Source organism: Lutjanus erythropterus, chromosome 6 (assembly GCF_056507025.1).
Source record: "Lutjanus erythropterus isolate fLutEry1 chromosome 6, fLutEry1.hap2, whole genome shotgun sequence".
NCBI lineage: Eukaryota > Metazoa > Chordata > Actinopteri > Lutjaniformes > Lutjanidae > Lutjanus > Lutjanus erythropterus.
This window is the reverse complement of record NC_139322.1, coordinates 28,182,406-28,201,245: the sequence shown is the minus strand read 5'-3', so window position 1 is coordinate 28,201,245 and position 18,840 is coordinate 28,182,406. Positions and strand designations below refer to the sequence as shown.

Here is an 18,840-nt window from a genome sequence, read left to right as displayed (position 1 = left end):
GGATACAGCTTTAATTTAATGTTCACAGACATGTATTACCACCCTGAGCTGAAACACAAGGCCTACCGCTTCATGCTGAGGCGCTTTGAGGAGTTCCTGCAACTCTCTGTGGAGGAACTTGCTAAAATCATTGAGACTGACCAACTCAGTGTGAAGAAGGAGTTTGACATAATCCTTCAGTGGATCGCCTACACGCCAGAAGAACGCAGCAGACACATCTCTCTGCTTTTGTCCAGTGTAAGTAAGATGAATGATTACTCAAGTATCTGATCTGTGTCTTTTTTATCTCGTTAATTGTGTTATGATGAATACTTCCAAGAACTTTTTAAGAGAAGGCCAGATGTAAAGAGGTCCAGACAAAATCAAAACAGACCAGGACACATGATCAGGCAAAACAGCAAAAGTATAAGATGGTGTAAAAAAAAAATTGTAATTTAAAGTCAGAAATTTTCACAGAATCTCTAATGAATAGTGTAGAAAGGGATTACTACAGCTGCCTCTCATAGTCAGCTGTGAGGAGACAAAATTGTAGAAGTATGAGTTTATATTTAAAACAATGTGCAGTGTTGAGCTGCTGTATTTTCTGCTTTGATAGTTGACAGTGATTTTTGTCTTTCAGAGACCACTGCAACACTCCTGTCAATGTTCTGGGTGTCTGCATCGGGATGGCACTTGTTAACCAACTGTCCAAAAAGGAACTGGCAGAAAGGGAGGAGCAAGAACTTTTTTTTTTTCTGGGGGCCCACTTTTTTAAAATGGCAAGCCATTTAGACTTCACAATAGGGAAGTCCTGGGAAGAGTTAATTGTGCAAATTATCAGTGAGTTACTTTGTGCATAAATTAATATTTTAACCATTTTTACTGCCATTTCCGCATTTGAACCTTGTTATCTTGACATGCCTTATTGAAAACAGGCAGAGATACAAGGGCCAGTTAATAAACAAACATTAATAATAGCATTATTTACTGGACAAGATGATCAGTCAAATTTTGTGATGCTGGAACACTACACTGAAGTTAGCTCGCATGTTGTGATGGTGCCTGATATTAGCAGCCTTGCATGCAGCAATTGTCATTTGGCAAATTAGATACAGTGGTTTAGGACTGGTATGAGGAGGCAAAACAAAGGCAAATTTATCCGTCCGTTTGTCACTGAATTGCTGGTTTTCATTGTCAACCTCTCCATTTTTACTGTCCTCATTCATCTGTGCTGAGCAGCAAATTCGACCCCAGCAGCCCCACACAGGTGAGCTGTACACAGAATTCAAGTGTCACCATAGGTGGAAGTTGCGTAATCTGGTGTTAATAATTTTGTTGATTGATGAACAGCGTAGTAATAGATGTAGTTACAGAAATGAATTGATTTGCAATTGATGTAGTACATGTAGCTATTGAATTGACTTATTGAATGAATTGATCTCTTGATTTAAATTAGATTTTGTTATTAAATAAATAAGAAACTAGTTACATATTGTCATTGTTATTACATGGTAGCCTGGCCAGTGGACAATTCAGTCTGATATCACAATAATTATAAAGATGTCTGATTTAATACTGTATAACAGAGATTGTTTATGGGCAGTGTGTGTTGAACAAGAAGGCTTTTAAAAGAAAGTCATATCTTAACAGAAAAAAAAACATAAAAACAACACATCTAAGAGTGGGTTAGATGATTGACAAAATACAGACATACAGTGTTTTGTTCAAATGGTTCCAGTTTATTGGCATCCACCGAATCACTTTCATTACAGAAAAACACCACCCTACTGGTAGAATCCTGCAGCACAGTATGTTACTGCAGAAACATACCACACAGCAAGTAGGTAAGAAAACTAACTAATATCTACAGTGAAGCACACCTGGGGCAAAATGGTGCTGAAATCCTTCCTGGCATACAGAGTTTGTATTGAACACTTTTTGTATTTATCTCTAATTTACCACTAAATTACATTTTGATCAAGACAAAAAATGTGCCAAAATTCCTCCACCAAAACAAGCCCAAAGATATCTGAGTATCTTGTGACCGTAATGATTAGATCCACACCTTTGATTCAATGATCATTTCTGAAGTTCACATTCTTACCTGCAGTTTGAAATATTTCACCTGCAAAACCAAATCCATCTGACAGTTTATTGAACAGAATTTGCAGCAGCATTTTTCGCCCGAGCTTGTTGCATCAGCAGGAAAGTTACAGCAACTGTAATCTTCTTTAACGTTAGAAAACACTCCATCAGCAGGAGCCGTGATACAAGTAAACAATCTCTGACCTTTTATCATGAAACTTCTCAGATCAATTTTCCTTTCTGCATCGGACAACTTAAAATCAAATATGAGTAAAACAAATGGTACATGTTGTTGTGGCATTGACAGGGAACTGTTTGGAAAATCTCAATGATTTTGGGAAAAACTTGCACTTCCTGACCTCATTATCTCAATTAAGCGATTCATTATGTGGTTTGTCAACTCATCTTAAAAAAGAAACCTGAGAAAGGGGCTGCAGAGGTGAATCTGTTGCTATTTTTGTGTAAAATATTTAATCATTAGACATCTACACACAGATAGGACTGAGCAATATGTATAAATTATTATTCAGCATTTTAATAACATTGTGAGAGTTTAATATTTTAAGCAACTGAATATAAATTTCTTTAATATTTGAGAATTTAGCTCAAAATTATTAGTGTGTACTGATTCTTTATACTAAAACACGAGTTGTGATACATAATGATGTCAGAAAAAGGTCTTCATCTGATCTACTTAGCTTGTTTTTTTTGTAATTTTCATATTGCCCAGCTCTATACATACTAAAACTAAAGTACAATTAACACTTTTCTTGAGTTTTTCTCATCTGCTTTGCTCTCTAATAAAATGAGTTTTACGTTTTTTAATAATAAAAAAAACTTTGTTTTGAATAGTTTTCTTAAACCTCCAGGATTTGGTTTGTAAAACACACGCCTTGTCTAGTACACTTACAGTACAGTAAACATAATTACCTTTTCCATATTTCAAGCATCTGTCCAAATTAAAGCATGAAAATAATCAGGCCTGTTGAATTGCAAAATGTTACTTAAAACGAAAAACACTTGCAAATGGGGGCACGACACCAAAGCTCGTCTACCGAGTTAAACTACGCTGATACTGTCCAACAAAACGTATGTAGTTACCATCTCTATGAAATGAGTGTGCCGAGTAACAGCTGTTGACCATGAGTGTCCAACACGCAACCAAAACGTACACTGACCCCAGTCTGAGCTATCTTCTCTAATTGTGCGCACACATCAAAGTCACCTATCAGACTGTGTCAATAAAAAGCCCCCAACTGAAAGCCAAAAAATAAAACTAATGAATGGTACATCCTCTTCACAGTGTAGTTATGAGAGCAAACGGCCCAATTTTCCAAGCTGAATCCAAAAATATACCACACACAGAGACACTTTGACACGTCCTGACAACCAGCATTTATTTCTGTCTATGCTTTGCTTTTTCACCCTCTGCCCCTCATCCCTCCTCTATGATCCCTGACATTTCCAACGTTTAGAAAAATAAAACTAAAAACAAACAGGAAACAAAGCTGGTGGAGTGGAATCCGTGTCGATTCAAGCAACTGCTGGAGAAATCCAGGCTGACAGAGTCTCTGTTCTCCTCTGAAGAGCATTTTGATTTCACCAGAGCTTCCTCCCTCTTTGTCCTGCAGGATTGACCACATGTGTCCTCTGGCTGGAGATGTAGCTAGAAGTGTTTTGTGAATCAAACGTGGAGCTGGGCTTGGGTGGGGAGGGGCAGGTGGGGCAGTTTGTCTGGGCAAAGATCTCTCAGTCAGTGGAGAAGAGGTCCCCGGCAGAGGGGAGTGGGGCCAGACCCCCGGTCACATTGGGCAGGAGGGAGAGATCAGGGAGACTCTGGATGTGGGACTTTAGCTCTTTTCTAACTTGGGTCACCCTCGCCAGTTTCTGTTTGTACTCCTGCAGAGGACAAGATGGCACAGTACAGATATAAGCTAAAATGGTTTCTTATTTACACTTTTCAGTTAGAGTGAAATTCTTTCAAAATGTCTTTTAGCTGCTTTCTGGCATGTTTGAAACATGTTTGAAAATGAGTCACTGTATCAGTTATTATTACACTGTACTCAAAGTACTTTCTGAAATCTGGAAACCAGACAGGAAGTACAAGCTGCAAGTTATAAACAAGCTATGTTAAAGGATAGTTCAGGTCTTTTGAAGTGGGGTTGTATGAGGTACTTATTCAGTCAGTGTATTACCTACAGTAGATGTTGTTGTTTTTTAAAGTCCCTACATTCAGATCTTTGCAGTTTAAATTGCAGGTTGCCTGTCTGATTCATCAGCTACGTTAAAGTATTGAAAAAAAATTGTGCCAGTTTAAACTCAAAATAAGTAAATACCAATGTGCTTTCTGACAAAAATCTAGACATTATTGACTCTCTTAACAGAACAACAGTTCAGAAATGCAGTGCTGTATTAAATTCAGTAAAAACACGACTCAACACTCAACAGATCCTGGCTCAGTTGTTTACTGTTGACTGTTTTGTTTGTGTGTGTGTCGTCTTGCCTCTAGTTTCTTCTCTCTCTCCATGAGCGCCTCCCTCTGGCTGCTGATGTATTCGGTCAACATGCGAGCCAGCTGCCTGCGGTCCTCCAGCTCTGCAGCTAGTCGGCCATTATACTCCGCGAGCAGCAAACAGGCTTCATCCACCGTCTTCGACAACTTGTCTGCTGCATCCTTGTCTAGACAGGCACCAAAGTAGATTGTTTAAGTCACAGAATGACATTTATTTTCTTCAAGTACATTCAAGAACAGGGAATTTTACTTTTGTGTATTCACTCAATTTGTCTTTTATTTTACACTGTATATTTTATCCTATATTGGTCAACATTATTTTATAACCTGTGTTTATAAGTGTTCTGTACAAATAAAATGACTACAATGACTATAATGTGGACACAATGCACATTTAACATCATATACAGGGTACCGGTGTAAACTGGCTATACTTACTGACTTTAAGAGGAAGATTGCTGTAATACCCGAGTTTAATAATTGTTAATTGATTACTTTTTAGCTTCAGCACTTTATGTACTGTTTTATTAAATGTTGTTTGCTGCTCATCTTCCACAGCAGAATCACATTAGTTGAAAACTATGTGAGGAAGTCCAAAATATAACTAATAAATAAAAGTCAGATGCAGGTTTCAATAATGATGAATAATAAGACCAATGCAAATCCATGTTGGAAAAATATCCATATAAAATAGTTCAAGATTGAGCTGCACTCTTAGGTCTCACCAGTGATTTTCTCCAGCAGGGAAACATCCTGGACTTCCTGCGGCAGCGAGGCAATCTTCTGACGAACTGCTGCGTCTCCTGATGCAGCGTTCTCCAAGTCCTGCAGCGCCTTCACCAGCTCCTCTGTCTGAAAGTGTGTGTCAGAGTGTGTTTAAAGGGAACAGACGAAGAAAGTTAGGAGGAGTCAAGAAGGGGGGGGGGGGGGGGGACATGATCTGGGAGGAGAAAAACAGTGGGAGAACAAAAGACAGATAGAAAGGAAAGGCTGAGAACAGGAGAAACAATGGTCTGGCTTCCTACCAGTTGAGTTGCAGCGGTGTCTGTGTTGTGGGGGGAGTGGCTTCTGTAGTCGTCGTCTTCATCATCTTCATCTTCCTGAATCTTCTGATAGGGTCTTTTCACAGCCTTCTTCTCCTCTGCAGAGTCCAGTTTATAAACCACAGATTTTACTATTATATTGTTTACATAATTTGCATAATTTCTTTGCATAATTTTGACCAATGTCATAATTGAGAATTGATTAAGGATGATTTTGTTATTTACATGTTATTTCAATTAATAAAAAAAAAAAAAAGCATTAGTATTTTGAAGTCTCAGCTAAAAGTCTCCTCATTCCTCTCAATGGGCTGTTTACTATAGATAAGACAACAGTATAAAAACCCCACAATACTAATAATTTCATGCAACTGTTTTTCTTTTTTACTGACTATTAAATAGAAATTTGCTTAACTTAACTTTTAGGTTAAATTTTGCCATTTAGTCAGAGGCTAAGTTATAGTAAAATGTTAATATAGTAAAATCATTCAATAACTAATACTGTATATATTCATGTAGAGGCGAAACAAGATAAGTATCAATCGGTCATCTAACCTGAAGGCCTGGGGCTGTTTGAATCTTCTATGGCCAGTTTGAGCTGCTGAATGAAGTCACCTCTGTAGAGGCTCCTCTCCTTCCAGATGTTCAGCAGTCTCTCCATGTGCTTTTTACAGCTCTCATCTGCTTCACTGCAGGGAGGCAGGTTAACAGTTGAGTACAGCAGAAAAACACAGGACACCGTTTAGCACATTCCTCCAAACAACCTGTGCATCATATAAAAGGTGTTTTCACATCACATCTACCTGGCAACATGTGAGCAGGCATCGACGAGGACGGACTCAAAGTCTTTGGTGAACTCTGGTCCTTTTTTCTTGCTGTTCTGGATGACATCATTGGCCAGATACAGGAAGGTCAGCTTCCTACTGCTCTTAGCTGCAAGACACATTAAATCATCATATTTCAAGATTTAAAAAGGAATGGTGCCCTTTTCCTTTACTTTGTTTCAGTAATAAATAATTAATATTTTGCAGCATCCTCCTTCTTCAAGTACTATATAAAATACTGTAGGGTCCCTTAAAAAGGGACACCCAACTAACAGTTACAACAGCAACAACCCTGCCTCCTAAAGCCTCTGCCAATCACAGCTGGGCTATCTCTCAAAAATCACTGTCATAGGTAGCTGGTATGACTGACAGGCTTCACAGCCTCTAAGCACACACAAATTTCACCAGCAATAACACATTCACTGACATCATGGAAAACTCAGTATCTGCAAAAACAGACTTTTAACTTTAGTTGAACATAACACGGTCTTAACAATGACAGGAAAACATAACAGTTAACACCACACGTCCCCAAGTCTGTTACAATAGTGTTACCATGTAATACACGTATTACCACACTGTACACTACATTTTCTGTTCACAGCTTTTCAAATGTTAGAATTTGATAGTTTTTCTCAATTTTGAATACTTGTAAATTTGAGGCTTTTGACCAATAGTGAGACAAACTTTCTATTTTAAAGGGATAGTTCACCCAAAAATGAAAATTCAGTCATTATCTACTCACCTTCAGTGAAGTTGGGGTTTCGTTTTTTAGTCCACAGAACACTATTGGGGAGTTTTACAGGAAAATAGCATTGCGGAAACTCCAATTTAAGTGAATGGTGACTAGTTTTCAAATGATAAAACAACAACAACAAAAAAAAAAAACTCTAAACAGAAAATGCCTCCATGCTGCTTGTCTAGCACAACCTAAGTCTCCTAAAGCCCTGATATGTCAAGCTGACTTGAAAGATGTCATTAACATGTTTTTAGCCTAAATGTTGACTGTAGATTCTTAGCTTTGAGCCATGCTCACATGTGCACACCATCTGAACTAGATGTGTGTGGTGTGACAGTGCACACGCAAGTGAACGACATGTTGGGACTTTAGGAGGCTGATCACATCAGACAAGTAGTGTAGAGGCATTTTATTTATTTATTTATTTTTTTTTTTCAGTTACAGCCTGAGATCTGAACACGAAACTGACAGGACCCCATGGTTTTGGGTCAGGTGAGGTCATTTCTCACATATTTCATGGGCTTATGTTGGGTTTGGGGTGTATTATTATTATCATTATCAAGTATAATTATTATTATTATTATTGTTTTCCTCTAATTTTGTCATTGCCAATTCAAATTTCCCCCATGTATTGTCCCTGTTACTGCCAATTCCTACCATTTGGTACATAGAGGGAAGCTTGTTAAGAAAAGTGTCAGGCTTTAATTAGGTTTGGACTGAAATATGCTAATGAGGGATGGGTTTGGGTCCATTTTGGACAAAATTTTGTCGGGCTTGGGCTCAACTTTTCAAACCTGATTGAAGAAGTTCTACCTCCAATTGGCATTAAGGTGAGTAGATAATGACTGAATTTGTATTTTTGGAAAAACTATCCCTTTAACACTTAAAAACATTATTCTGGACATGTCTTGTCATGATACCAGAATTCTAAACTTTAGTTGCTTGAAACCTTACCTTGCGATACCACAGCAAAACAAATCCATATATCTATCTATCTATCTATCTATCTATCTATATATATATATATATATATATATATATATATATATATATATATATATATACATATATGTGTGTGTGTGTGTGTGTGTGTGTACACATATATATACATATATATATATATATATACACACACACATATACACCTGTTTTCTTTTTCTTTTTATTAACAACCTGCACACAGCGTTGGTACAGAAAAAGTCACTGAACACTGTCTAGTTTTGCTGAAAGCCAAATTTCAGACACTGACACTTTGGACAGTATAATTAATGATCTTGTCTCGTTTTAAACACGTGGTATTGAAAAATAAATTAGCATTGATACTTGAACAACCTCAGTCTAACATCTGGACATTCAGAATATTTCTGGATGTTTTCTCTCCCTTGATTGAGTTGGCAAATAAAGTCACAACAAGAAGTTTTTCTTACTACATTCTGGTCTAAGAACAGCATTTGAAATCAGAGACGAAGTCATCTGTGTACCAGTGTCAGCCTGTTACAAATTTTAAAGACTATTAACAGATATGGCCCATATGCCACATAGACACCTTAAACTCATCTTTGAAGTTAACTACACGTTACCAATATAGTGTTCTGTTGCATAAAATAAACAACATATATTTAAATATTTTTTCAGCATCAGTGTTGTCAGCTCTCACCTTTCTTGAGCTCTCTGTGCCACACTTTGACGATGAGTCCTGAGTGTTTGCGGTGGTGGATGATCCACAGAGACAGAGTCTGGACACTCTGCTGAGAGCTGCTCAGCTCCGTCAGCTTCTTCTCCAGGGCCGACTCAGAGAACGACGACATGCCGGTGACAGAGTATGTTTCCCCCCCGTGAACCCGACCGACCCCGACTCGCTCTAAAGCCTCTGAGCTCCGACCTGCTTTGGAGAAACTCGCACTGTCATCAAAACTCAAGTTGAGTCGCCGAGTAACTTGCAGACATGCAGTATTAAACTGCCTCCTGCTCCACCTCTCCTTATGTTTCTAAAGTTGTACTAAACCTCTGTACCTAACCGAAGTATTGACCAAATCTACTGAACAAACCTGTAGGATGTGAGTTGATTTATCAACTGCTGTTTCTTCACTGTCCACAGTGTTTGTTTACAGCTGCGGCTAACTAACGTCAGCTAGCTAGCCGAGCTAAGCAGCCACCTGCAGAGCAGTGCAGCCCGGAGCGGAGCCTGCGCTTTAACCCGAGTTTAAATAAACAAAGCTCCTGTAATATTCCTGTTCTATATATCTTAAGTGCGCCAGCAGAGGAAACAAAACTGCTGAAGACTGACGGTGAAACTCACCGTTTGTCTAGCTAGTCAGGAAGATTCCTTCTAAAAATGGCAGCTTGCACTTTCACCTCGACATGTGCGTCGCACAGTAGTGACGCAATCGGTTTCAGGGATCATTCCCTTTATCCAGGGGTTAGGGTGGGGGTATGAAATACTAGCAGAATTCACAATAAATGCACATTCTGTAACAGTGAGCCAGAACCAGTTCTCAACTTTAATAACTACATATATAGGAATATAATATAAGATAATAATATAAGAATATTTTCAATAAAACTGTGAATTGTGCTACAATTACAGCAAAAGACATAACAACTAAATCTTGAATGTAACATTAACTCCTTGTGTTTTATTGATAATATCAATAGATAGTCTGATTAATCAGTCGATTATCTGGCAAAGGTTTTCAAAGTGGGTGGTGGGCCTAAATGTGTGTGTGTGTGTGTGTGTGTGATATGGTTAAAGGGATAGTTCACCAAAAAAAATTCAGTCATTATCTATTTACCCTCCTGCTGCCTGAAGGTCAGGTTTAGTTTTTTAGTTCACAAAACACTGCTGGAGTTTCACAGGAAAACAGTATCTTAGATGAATGTGCATGGACTAACGGAGGGACTTTTCTATGCTTTTACATCACCATTTCTAATGGACAAGTGTGACTGTATTTTGCGACAATATTTTGCTAATTTACATACAAATATTATATGATGATATTATAAGTCCTCTCCTAATTTAAATGTCTTTTTTAAATTAGATCAGAATTTAACTAAGACATAAACTTTAAGACTAACCACAAAAAAATACACATTAATTGATGAGAATTCTCTTGGAATTTGTTGTAGTTGTAGTTAATCTGACACCATTGTGTCAGCAATGCAATAATTAATTTAATCAGCTGACTGATGTTTGAATAGAAATGACGATAAAATCTATTACAAAACACATTTTCTTTTGAAATTGGAAAGCTAGCATGATGCAAATATTTTCACTCAAATCTTTGTGTTTGTACGGACATGGAGATTTACATGTCAATTTGCCTCCATAATACCGTGGTTGACAAAAAGCACAATATTCCTGTCAAAACAATGGGTTTGTGTCCTGCACGCAGGTGAGTGTCATTCAAATTGTACGTTGGCACAACAGGTGTTTAGCAAAACGAACCTCAAATATCAACCAAAATGCAAATTCAGCCACACCTGCACAAGCCTTTTTCACAACAGGCATTTTAACTAAGCAGCAAAAACACAGATATAACTAATAACATTAACTAGCTCTGGTCCTTTCTGGTCTTTTTTTTTTTTTTTTTTTTGTCTTTTTAGTCTTACAGCCAGAGAGTCAGCACGCACCAGGACCCTAAAACCGAGTCACGTAAATGGAATGCAGATGTGTTTAATGTTATCAGTTACACCTGTGCTTTTTCTGCTGTGACAAATAGAGATATCGGCTGGGGAAAAGACTGACTGAGAAATCTGGAGACACATTTGATTTTACTACTGTAAAATCCTGTTTTTATGGAATTCATCAGCTTGAGGACTTGGAAAATAAAAGGTTCATATTCAGTCAAATGTCCTAGAAAGACATAAACTTCTCTTTGTGTGAAGTTTAATTATTATTATTACTACTATAACTACTATTAGTAGTAGTAGTAATAGTATGACAGTGACACTTTTTTTTCACTGTGTGCTTCCTACAAATGACACAGGCAAGGATAAAAGAAACATTTCTTGAGCAGACTGGTTTACCTTACCCCCCCCAAAAAAAACATAGCTTCCTGGGTACATTTTATGGTTAAGAGATGTGATATAGCGCCTGAAACTTGAGTAACTCAGATTAAGACTTTGTTGCTTGTTAATAAATTTGAGAAAATGTGGCATCCCTTAATGATCTACACTTTAAATCTCCTCTCTTGCAACTCCCAGTCATACAGTTATTGTCATCATTATTTTATTTTGTAAATTAATTAATCTGATATACCACATCAATAAATATTCTCATATTAAATTCTTAAGCAACTTGAACTTGAAGCATTGATCCCCCCTTCTTTCTTGTGTGTGTTTGTTTTTTATACCTTGTTGTTGTTCTCTCTTGCTCAATTTGTAAAACTCAAAAATGTCATTTGCATTCTTATTCTTAAGTTTCAACACTGTGACGAGCATAGCACGCATCAAGAAAAACAGAAAATCCAGCACAAATACATAGACACAGACACAGGCAAGACATAACGCCAAAAATGTAACTTTAAAAAAAAATAAAAATTATTTGATCATAGGAGTGAGAAAATTTGGTGGACATAAATTCTATGTAGGTCCTGAGCTAAAAAATACGACGGATGTAATGACCCATGTTTAGATGTCAAATTTGACAGGAAATGCCTGTAGCCAACTGATGTTTCTTAAAAAATAATCCTTAACTCAAATTATTATTTTATTATTATTATTATTATTATTATTATTATTATTATTAGTAGTAGTAGTAGTAGTAGTAGTAGTAGTAGTAGTAGTATTTTGTAACTATATCTAACCAAGGTAAATAGCAAAGAATAAAATAAACTCCAAAAAGGATAGTAACCAAATAGTGATATTAACTACATGAAAAGTTCGACTCAACGTTACTGAATTTATTAATCATCTAATGTTTGCTCGCAAAAGATCTTGCTTGTCCATAGAATCACTGATGATTTTAAAATGTCAATTCATCATTTTTATGTGGAAAAATATATTTAAGTAGGTTAAGAGTCTCAGGGAAATTAAATAATCTTTTTCAAGAGAGACCTTTTCTTAAACATTTTCCTGATGAAGGTCTAAAAAGCCTCATATTGGACCTAAATGTGCAGAGTCATTCTCTCAAGATATGATATTTTTGTCCTTCTTGAAGCTGGTCATTGTGTCATGAGTGCTGTGAACTTCTCGAAACTAAAAACAAGAGCCATAAACATACAAAACAACATCAACAAAAAAGACAGCACCAAAGCAGCATCATGTTATTAAAAGGTTAAGTTGTAAATAAAGATATCTGAATTTTCAAGTGACCACCTGGAGTGTCATTTTGAAAATTCTTTAAATCTGACTCAAAACAAGTTTTCTTAAAACAACGTTAACAAACTGAAACAACAGATTTATGAAAATAAAAGACGTGCACGAGAGACAAACTGTCTTCGTTTTCTCTGGTTTACAGTTGTATGTCATATCAAAGATTAATGAGAAAAACACACCAGTCTCCATTTTCATGCCTCAACACATTTATGCAGTTCATTTAAATGGGAGGGAAACCCTACAGTCACAAAAAACAAATATGACATGTAAATAAGCTTCACTCAAGCAACGCTCCCCGGAAAGATGCAAAAGTGGTCCTCTCATCCCTCCCTCCATCAATCCACACTTTCAAAAACAGGCTCTGATCCGTTTTGCAAACCACACCGGCCGTCCACAGCAGCCGTTTAGTAAAGTATGGACATGTGTGGTGCTCTGTTTCTGTCTTTAGGCTGGCTGATGCTGCAGTCAGCTGATGGGGGACTGGATTACATCTCCCAGGGCCAGGGGATGCAACTGCAGGGCGATTTCTCCATCGCTGGATTCTTTCCCATCCACTATGGACATGAAGAAAGTGGTAGTTTGCCTGCTTTGAGTCCATGCGATAAGTGAGTTTTATGGTTTAACTGGACAGTAAATGTTCAACTCTACTGATTAAGTGTATTAAGTGTATCTCACTTGGTTAAAACTTCAATATGTTTCAATTCATTTTCCCTTTCATGTGTTACCTTTGCTAGAGGAACAGCCAACCAACATGGATTTCACCTGATGCAGGCCATGAGATTTGCTCTAGAAGAAATCAACAACAGCACCGGACCACGGCCTCTTTTACCAGGAGTGAAGCTGGGCTACCACCTGTACGACACCTGCTCAGTATCGGCTGGTATCCTGGCCACACTGGACATTCTGGAGCATTACAACTCCTCCACATCTGGAATGGAGAGAGACTCAGACAGCAGTCAAAGGCCACTGGCTCTGATTGGGCCAGACAGCAGCAGCAAATCTTTCACCCCTGCTTCTTTACTTGGGGCCTATCTGATACCACAGGTAAGTTATTACCTTCTTTTTATTGGTATTTAAAAGATAACAAGAACAAACAAAACAGAACCCCATCCAACCCACAACCAACCCAGACATCCCCTCTTCATCCTGGGTGGAAACATTACATCATAGATGGGTTCTCCGTAGAAACCCTCATGAGGGGGTTCTGGGTAGAACCTTTCACAGATGTTTCCAGGTATAGCCCTGGGTTCTAGGTAGAACTCTCTGAAAGGGTTCCGAGTGGAACCTTTACAGAAGGTTCTACCAGGAACTGAAAAGGTTTCTCCTATGACAGGGTTGGGCAATAATTTTTCATGGGGGGCCACACGAGAAATTGATCAGGCTGCCGTGGGCCAGACACAAATGACACAAGGTCACAGGTCTGTCCTATAGGGACAAGCCGCAGAACCCTTTATGTTATGCCTTTTGTGGCAAGTTTAATGTGGTTGCTTACCACTCCAAATAAGACTGGGAAAGACTTATCAAGTTGTGAGAATGATTGATCCTGATTACCTGGAAAGTTTTTATCCTGGCCTTTGAATGATTACATATTCCACATGACATGAGAAGGCATACATACAACATAGAATCCTTTCTCTCATGTCCTTGCTTCACTTTAGATCTCTTATGAAGCATCGAACGAGATGCTGAGCAACAAGAACCTCTATCCCTCCTTTCTCCGCACAATTCCCAGCGACAAGAACCAGGTGGCAGCTATGATCCAGCTCCTGGTTCGTTTCAACTGGACCTGGATCGCTCTGATAGGCAGTGACAATGCCTATGGCCTGGACGGGATGAGGAGCCTGTCTCAGCAGGCACCAGACCACGGCATCTGCATTGCCTACCAAGGAATCATCCCCTCATACAGGCCTGACACAGTCCAGACCATGAGGAACATTGTGGAAAACATACTGAAGACCAAAGTCAACACCATTGTGGTCTTCTCCAGCAAGACCAAACTCAGCAGCTTCTTCCCGTATGTCATTGAGCGGGAAGTGAGAGATAAGGTGTGGATTGGGACAGAGGACTGGTCAGCATCTTCTCTTATATCAGGGATAGATGGCATCCACACCATCGGCACTGTGCTCGGAGTATCCATCAAATATGCAGCCCTATCTGGTTTTGTGGAGTTTGAGAGGAAGGTGTTAGAGGCGGCAATGCAACACAGTGACACAGTGGGAGTTTCAAATATCACCATGAGCTCTGGCAATGACTGTCTGCACTCCACAGGCCTGTACAGCCTCGCCAAGCTGAAGTTTCCTCTGGAGAAATATGACATCACCTCCTCCTACAATGTGTACAAGGGGGTGTACGCTGTCGCTCACGCTCTGCGCAAAACACTTGGCTGTGATTCAGGAGAGTGCCAAAGGAGGAAGGTGAAACCCTGGGAGGTGAGCACATGTAAACTTAAATCTCTCGCAGCCCCATCTGTTTTGTTACAGCACTGATGTTTCCTTTCCCCCTCTCCATCACAGCTTCTCCTTTGGCTGAAGCAGGTGCGATTCAGTCTGGGCAACACCTCGGTGTACTTTGATGAGAACGGTGACCCGCCCACAGGATATGACATCATTTGCTGGGTTTGGAAGGGGATGAACTGGTCTATCAGAGAGGTGGGCACCTTCAGCCCAGATCCCATCACGCTCACAGTCGATGCTGATAAAATTGAGTGGCACAATGCAGGACATTCAAAACAAGTAAGACCTTCAGGAGTATTTTTGAGTAACATTTGTAAACTTTTGTGAATCTTAAAAACTCAACATCCAATTCAGTGCAAACATGATGCAACTATTAGAGAGGAATCTGCAGGTTTTATGAACAACTGCAAGAAATTGTTGATCACATGCCCACTCACTGTATTTTGAAATCAATTAATTAAACTTTATTCATATAGCACAGATTAATGTAATTCACAGTGCTGAACATATGACATAATAAGACACAATAAAATGATATAAAAACTATTGATAAAATTGATTAAAAAGACAAAGCAAATCCAAATGATGACAATAAGATACAATAAAATAGATTAGCCTGGACCCCCAGTGATACTGGTCTACAACTGCAACTGCTATTTAGAGACATATGTGATTGTTTCTGATGTTGTTTGTGGCTTTTGTGTGACTGGCAGTGCTTTTTGTTTGATCTTGTCTCTCTTGTTTGTCCGGAGATTTTGATCTTAGTGAGATGACCTGATTTGACGTTTGCATCCAGGTGCCGCTGTCCATCTGCTCTCCACCTTGCCCAAGAGGCCACAAGAAGTTGCAGACAGGACAACACCGATGCTGCTTCGACTGTCAGGCCTGTCCCGCTGCCACGTTCCTCAATATAAGTGGTAACATATAGACACACAGAAGAAAAACTAACAAAGCATCAGAAAAATACTGCATAAGACAAAGAAATAATTGAGAGGAGATAAATTTATACAGATCGAAAATGTTGTAACATGTCAGCTCATGGTAAACATGGGAGATTGAACAGGCCATGCAAAATTTAGCAGTTTATTTATACAATGTAATTAAGTCATCATCATCACCTGCTGCAGGTGAGTGGATGTGTGAAGACAAATAAAACCAACATAGAAAGACATCCAAAAGCAAATTTACAGGGACAAAAATTCACCCCAAAATCAAAAATGCATATGTAATGCTATTCATCCGTCTAGACTATTTTGGTGTGAGTTGCTGAGTTTTAGAGATATCAGGCATAGTGATGTCTGTCCTCTCAAATATAATAGAACTAGATGGTACTCAACTCATGATGCTCAAAGTGTTAAAAAAAAAAGTACATTTGAAATCATGACCCGGATACTTTACATAATCTACAGACCTTGTTGTAAGCAATTTCATGTACAAACTATTTTTTTTCTGCAGTCCACCAAGGGGCTTGTGCTCACACAGGATGTAGACATTAATGGTATCCTCGGCTAAGCTGGAGCCTCTCAGCCGTGAGTAGATGCACGCCTCCTTCTGCATGGTGATACAGTTGGTCAGTGTAGTTCGGTGGATATAATAGTTCCTGCATGAAACTGTGAATTATGTTGAGTAACCAGGTCGTGATTTCTGGAAAGAGACAATTTTGAGTGCTTTTTATTTGTTTTTTTTTTGTTTTTTGAGTGCCACAAGCTGAGTGCCATCTAGTTCAATTATATTTGAAATAAGGCTGGCATGAATAGCACTGCAGGTAAGTGCAAGACAGAGAGAAATGGTAGCAAAGAGAGGCCCCACAATAAGACATGGAGAACACGGGAAAGTTCATCATGTGATCTTTAAGTTCATGGAATCATAATTTGTAAGTGTAACTGTACTTCTCCTCTTCCTTATGGTGTTTACACATTAAGTGCTGCTGGGTATCTGTTGATTAGCTGTTGGCAGAACTTTCTTTCAAGGCTTTCTGCTTTAGGCTAAACCTTATCAAAGATGGCTTTCTTGCAGAGTCTTGGTGGATAAACTTTAACACTCCTTCACACCAGTATTCTCCAGCTGTTGTGTGCGAGATTGATCAGCAGGTGGTGCTGAGTACTCACACCGTGTCCTGATGCAGAGTTGCAAACCCCCTTGGGTCACTGTGCCGAACAACATGTAAAATATGCCTAAAAGATATTACTCTGCGTTTTCTTCTTCTAGACCAGGACATTTTATCTTAATGACTCACCACTGTTACATTTGAAGTCTATCAAACTAAACAAACAAACAAAAACAAAACAACAGCCATGCTTTTATATTTCTCTTTATCTCTGTGCTGTTTCTCTTCCTCAGACCCCACTACATGTCAGGACTGTCTCCCGGAGGAGTGGTCTCTCGCAAGCAGCGAGCAGTGTCTAAACAGGACCGTCCTGCTGCTTGCCTGGGACGACCCCCTGGCCATCGCCCTGCTCTTCTTTCTGGCCAGCTGTCTTCTCATGACCTCCAGCTCTGCCATAATCCTCCTGGTCAACCTGAACACGCCTGTGGCCAAGTCTGCCGGAGGCCGCACCTGCCTGCTGATGCTGGCAGCCCTGACCGCCGCCGCCATGAGCTCTTTGTGCCATTTTGGCCAGCCGTCTCCTCTGGCCTGCATCCTCAAGCAGCCTCTATTCATCTTCAGCTTTACTGTGTGCCTGGCCTGCATCACTGTGCGCTCCCTCCAGGTTGTCTGCATTTTTAAATTTGCATCCAAGCTGCCACCAGCCTACGACAAGTGGGCCAAAAAACGTGGGCCAGAGATCACCATTTTCCTTGTGTCTATCGCCATCCTGTTCATATCTGTGCTCCGCGTGGTCATCAACCCTCCCCAGCCGTCCCAGGATCTGAAGTTCTACAAGGACAGCATCGTGTTGGAGTGCAGTAACACCCTCTCACCTGGTTCGGGCCTCGAGCTCGCCTACGTAGCTCTGCTCAGTGTCCTCTGTTTCTCTTTCAGCTACATGGGCAAAGACCTGCCGGCCAACTACAACGAGGCCAAGTGTGTCACCTTCAGTCTCATGGTGTACATGATCTCCTGGATCAGCTTCTTCACCGTCTACCTCATCAGCAGAGGCCCCTTCACCATGGCAGCGTATGTCTTCGCCATACTCTTCAGCGTCCTGGCTTTCCTGGGGGGCTACTTCCTGCCAAAAATTTACATTATTGTCATGAAGCCGCAAATGAATACAACCGCTCATTTCCAGAATTGTATTCAAATGTACACCATGAGCAATCAGTGAAGCTTGTAATTATTTAAGCTGATGAGAAGTAGTTGAAGTGTAATGAAACAAGCCTATGAGGTAAAACACAGATTAAAATTCACTTTGCAATGTATCTGATTGCTGAGTGTAAAATGTTGAGTGTATGCCTACAAATAAAGTTGTGTCAGACTGAGCTCAGTAGTGGACTTCTTGATCAAGGACATTTCAAAAGTCTATGTCCTTGAGGATCCAGAGTCTTGAAATGTCCTTAAAGAGAAATGAAAAACTAAATAAACTTCATCTTTGAGTCTGTATGTATGAAGAGTCATCTGGGGGCTATTTGTACAAATTAAAAATGAAAAAACTCATTAAAAAGTCTTTGTAAAGTGAGGGAGAAGTGTAAAGTCAGTGTAAAGTGTAATGAATGAGTGAAATCTTTATTGCCCCGAGAGGAAATTGTTGTGCGCAAAGAGTATAAAAGGATATCAGTGACCATACCCAACAGTCAAAATAAACTAAAGACAATTTCCACTTATGTGAGATCATTTCACATTTCTGAGGAAGTTACACTTGTTACAATATGAAAATAATTTGTAGAAAACCTCACAAGTGTCTATAAAATTAAGGAAATAATCTTGAGCAGAGAGTTTATATGTTGGAGAAAA

General features: G+C 39.2%; 2 protein-coding genes across 3 annotated transcripts; one reads left to right on the top strand and one right to left on the bottom strand.

Moving 5' to 3' along the window:
- Positions 1–3,435: 3,435 nt before the first annotated feature.
- Positions 3,436–9,542, bottom strand: rprd1b (regulation of nuclear pre-mRNA domain containing 1B). 2 transcript variants are annotated; one of them, XM_084721517.1, is made up of 7 exons: positions 8,837–9,542; positions 6,420–6,549; positions 6,172–6,305; positions 5,602–5,717; positions 5,302–5,428; positions 4,568–4,743; positions 3,436–3,963 (listed from the first exon to the last, which is right to left on the bottom strand). In XM_084721517.1, the coding sequence occupies exons 1-7, from the start codon at positions 8,985–8,987 to the stop codon at positions 3,814–3,816; spliced, it is 984 nt and encodes a 327-aa protein (XP_084577643.1). In that variant the 5' UTR covers positions 8,988–9,542; the 3' UTR covers positions 3,436–3,813. The 2 variants fall into 2 exon arrangements, with proteins under 2 accessions (XP_084577643.1, XP_084577642.1); XM_084721516.1 differs by lacking the exon at positions 3,436–3,963 and having other exon boundaries at positions 4,525–4,743; positions 8,837–9,061; positions 9,228–9,542.
- Positions 9,543–12,909: 3,367 nt separating this feature from the next.
- tas1r1 (taste receptor, type 1, member 1) lies at positions 12,910–18,368 on the top strand. Its single transcript, XM_084720037.1, has 6 exons — positions 12,910–13,100; positions 13,230–13,539; positions 14,154–14,924; positions 15,009–15,227; positions 15,745–15,865; positions 17,289–18,368. The coding sequence occupies exons 1-6, from the start codon at positions 12,910–12,912 to the stop codon at positions 18,212–18,214; spliced, it is 2,538 nt and encodes an 845-aa protein (XP_084576163.1). The 3' UTR covers positions 18,215–18,368.
- Positions 18,369–18,840: the final 472 nt, after the last annotated feature.

Bases quoted from the DNA above. Each gene is read 5' to 3' on its own strand.
- rprd1b (XM_084721517.1), bottom strand. From the start codon at position 8,987: ATGTCGTCGTTCTCTGAGTCGGCCCTGGAGAAGAAGCTGACGGAGCTG. The intron at 6,306-6,419 runs GTAGATGTGATG...GCCTCCCTGCAG, and splicing joins GCCTGCTCACATGTTGCCAG to TGAAGCAGATGAGAGCTGTA. The intron at 5,718-6,171 runs GTTAGATGACCG...TGGACTCTGCAG, and splicing joins AAACAGCCCCAGGCCTTCAG to AGGAGAAGAAGGCTGTGAAA.
- tas1r1 (XM_084720037.1), top strand. From the start codon at position 12,910: ATGGACATGTGTGGTGCTCTGTTTCTGTCTTTAGGCTGGCTGATGCTG. The intron at 15,228-15,744 runs GTAAGACCTTCA...GTTTGCATCCAG, and splicing joins ATGCAGGACATTCAAAACAA to GTGCCGCTGTCCATCTGCTC. The intron at 15,866-17,288 runs GTAACATATAGA...TCTCTTCCTCAG, and splicing joins CACGTTCCTCAATATAAGTG to ACCCCACTACATGTCAGGAC.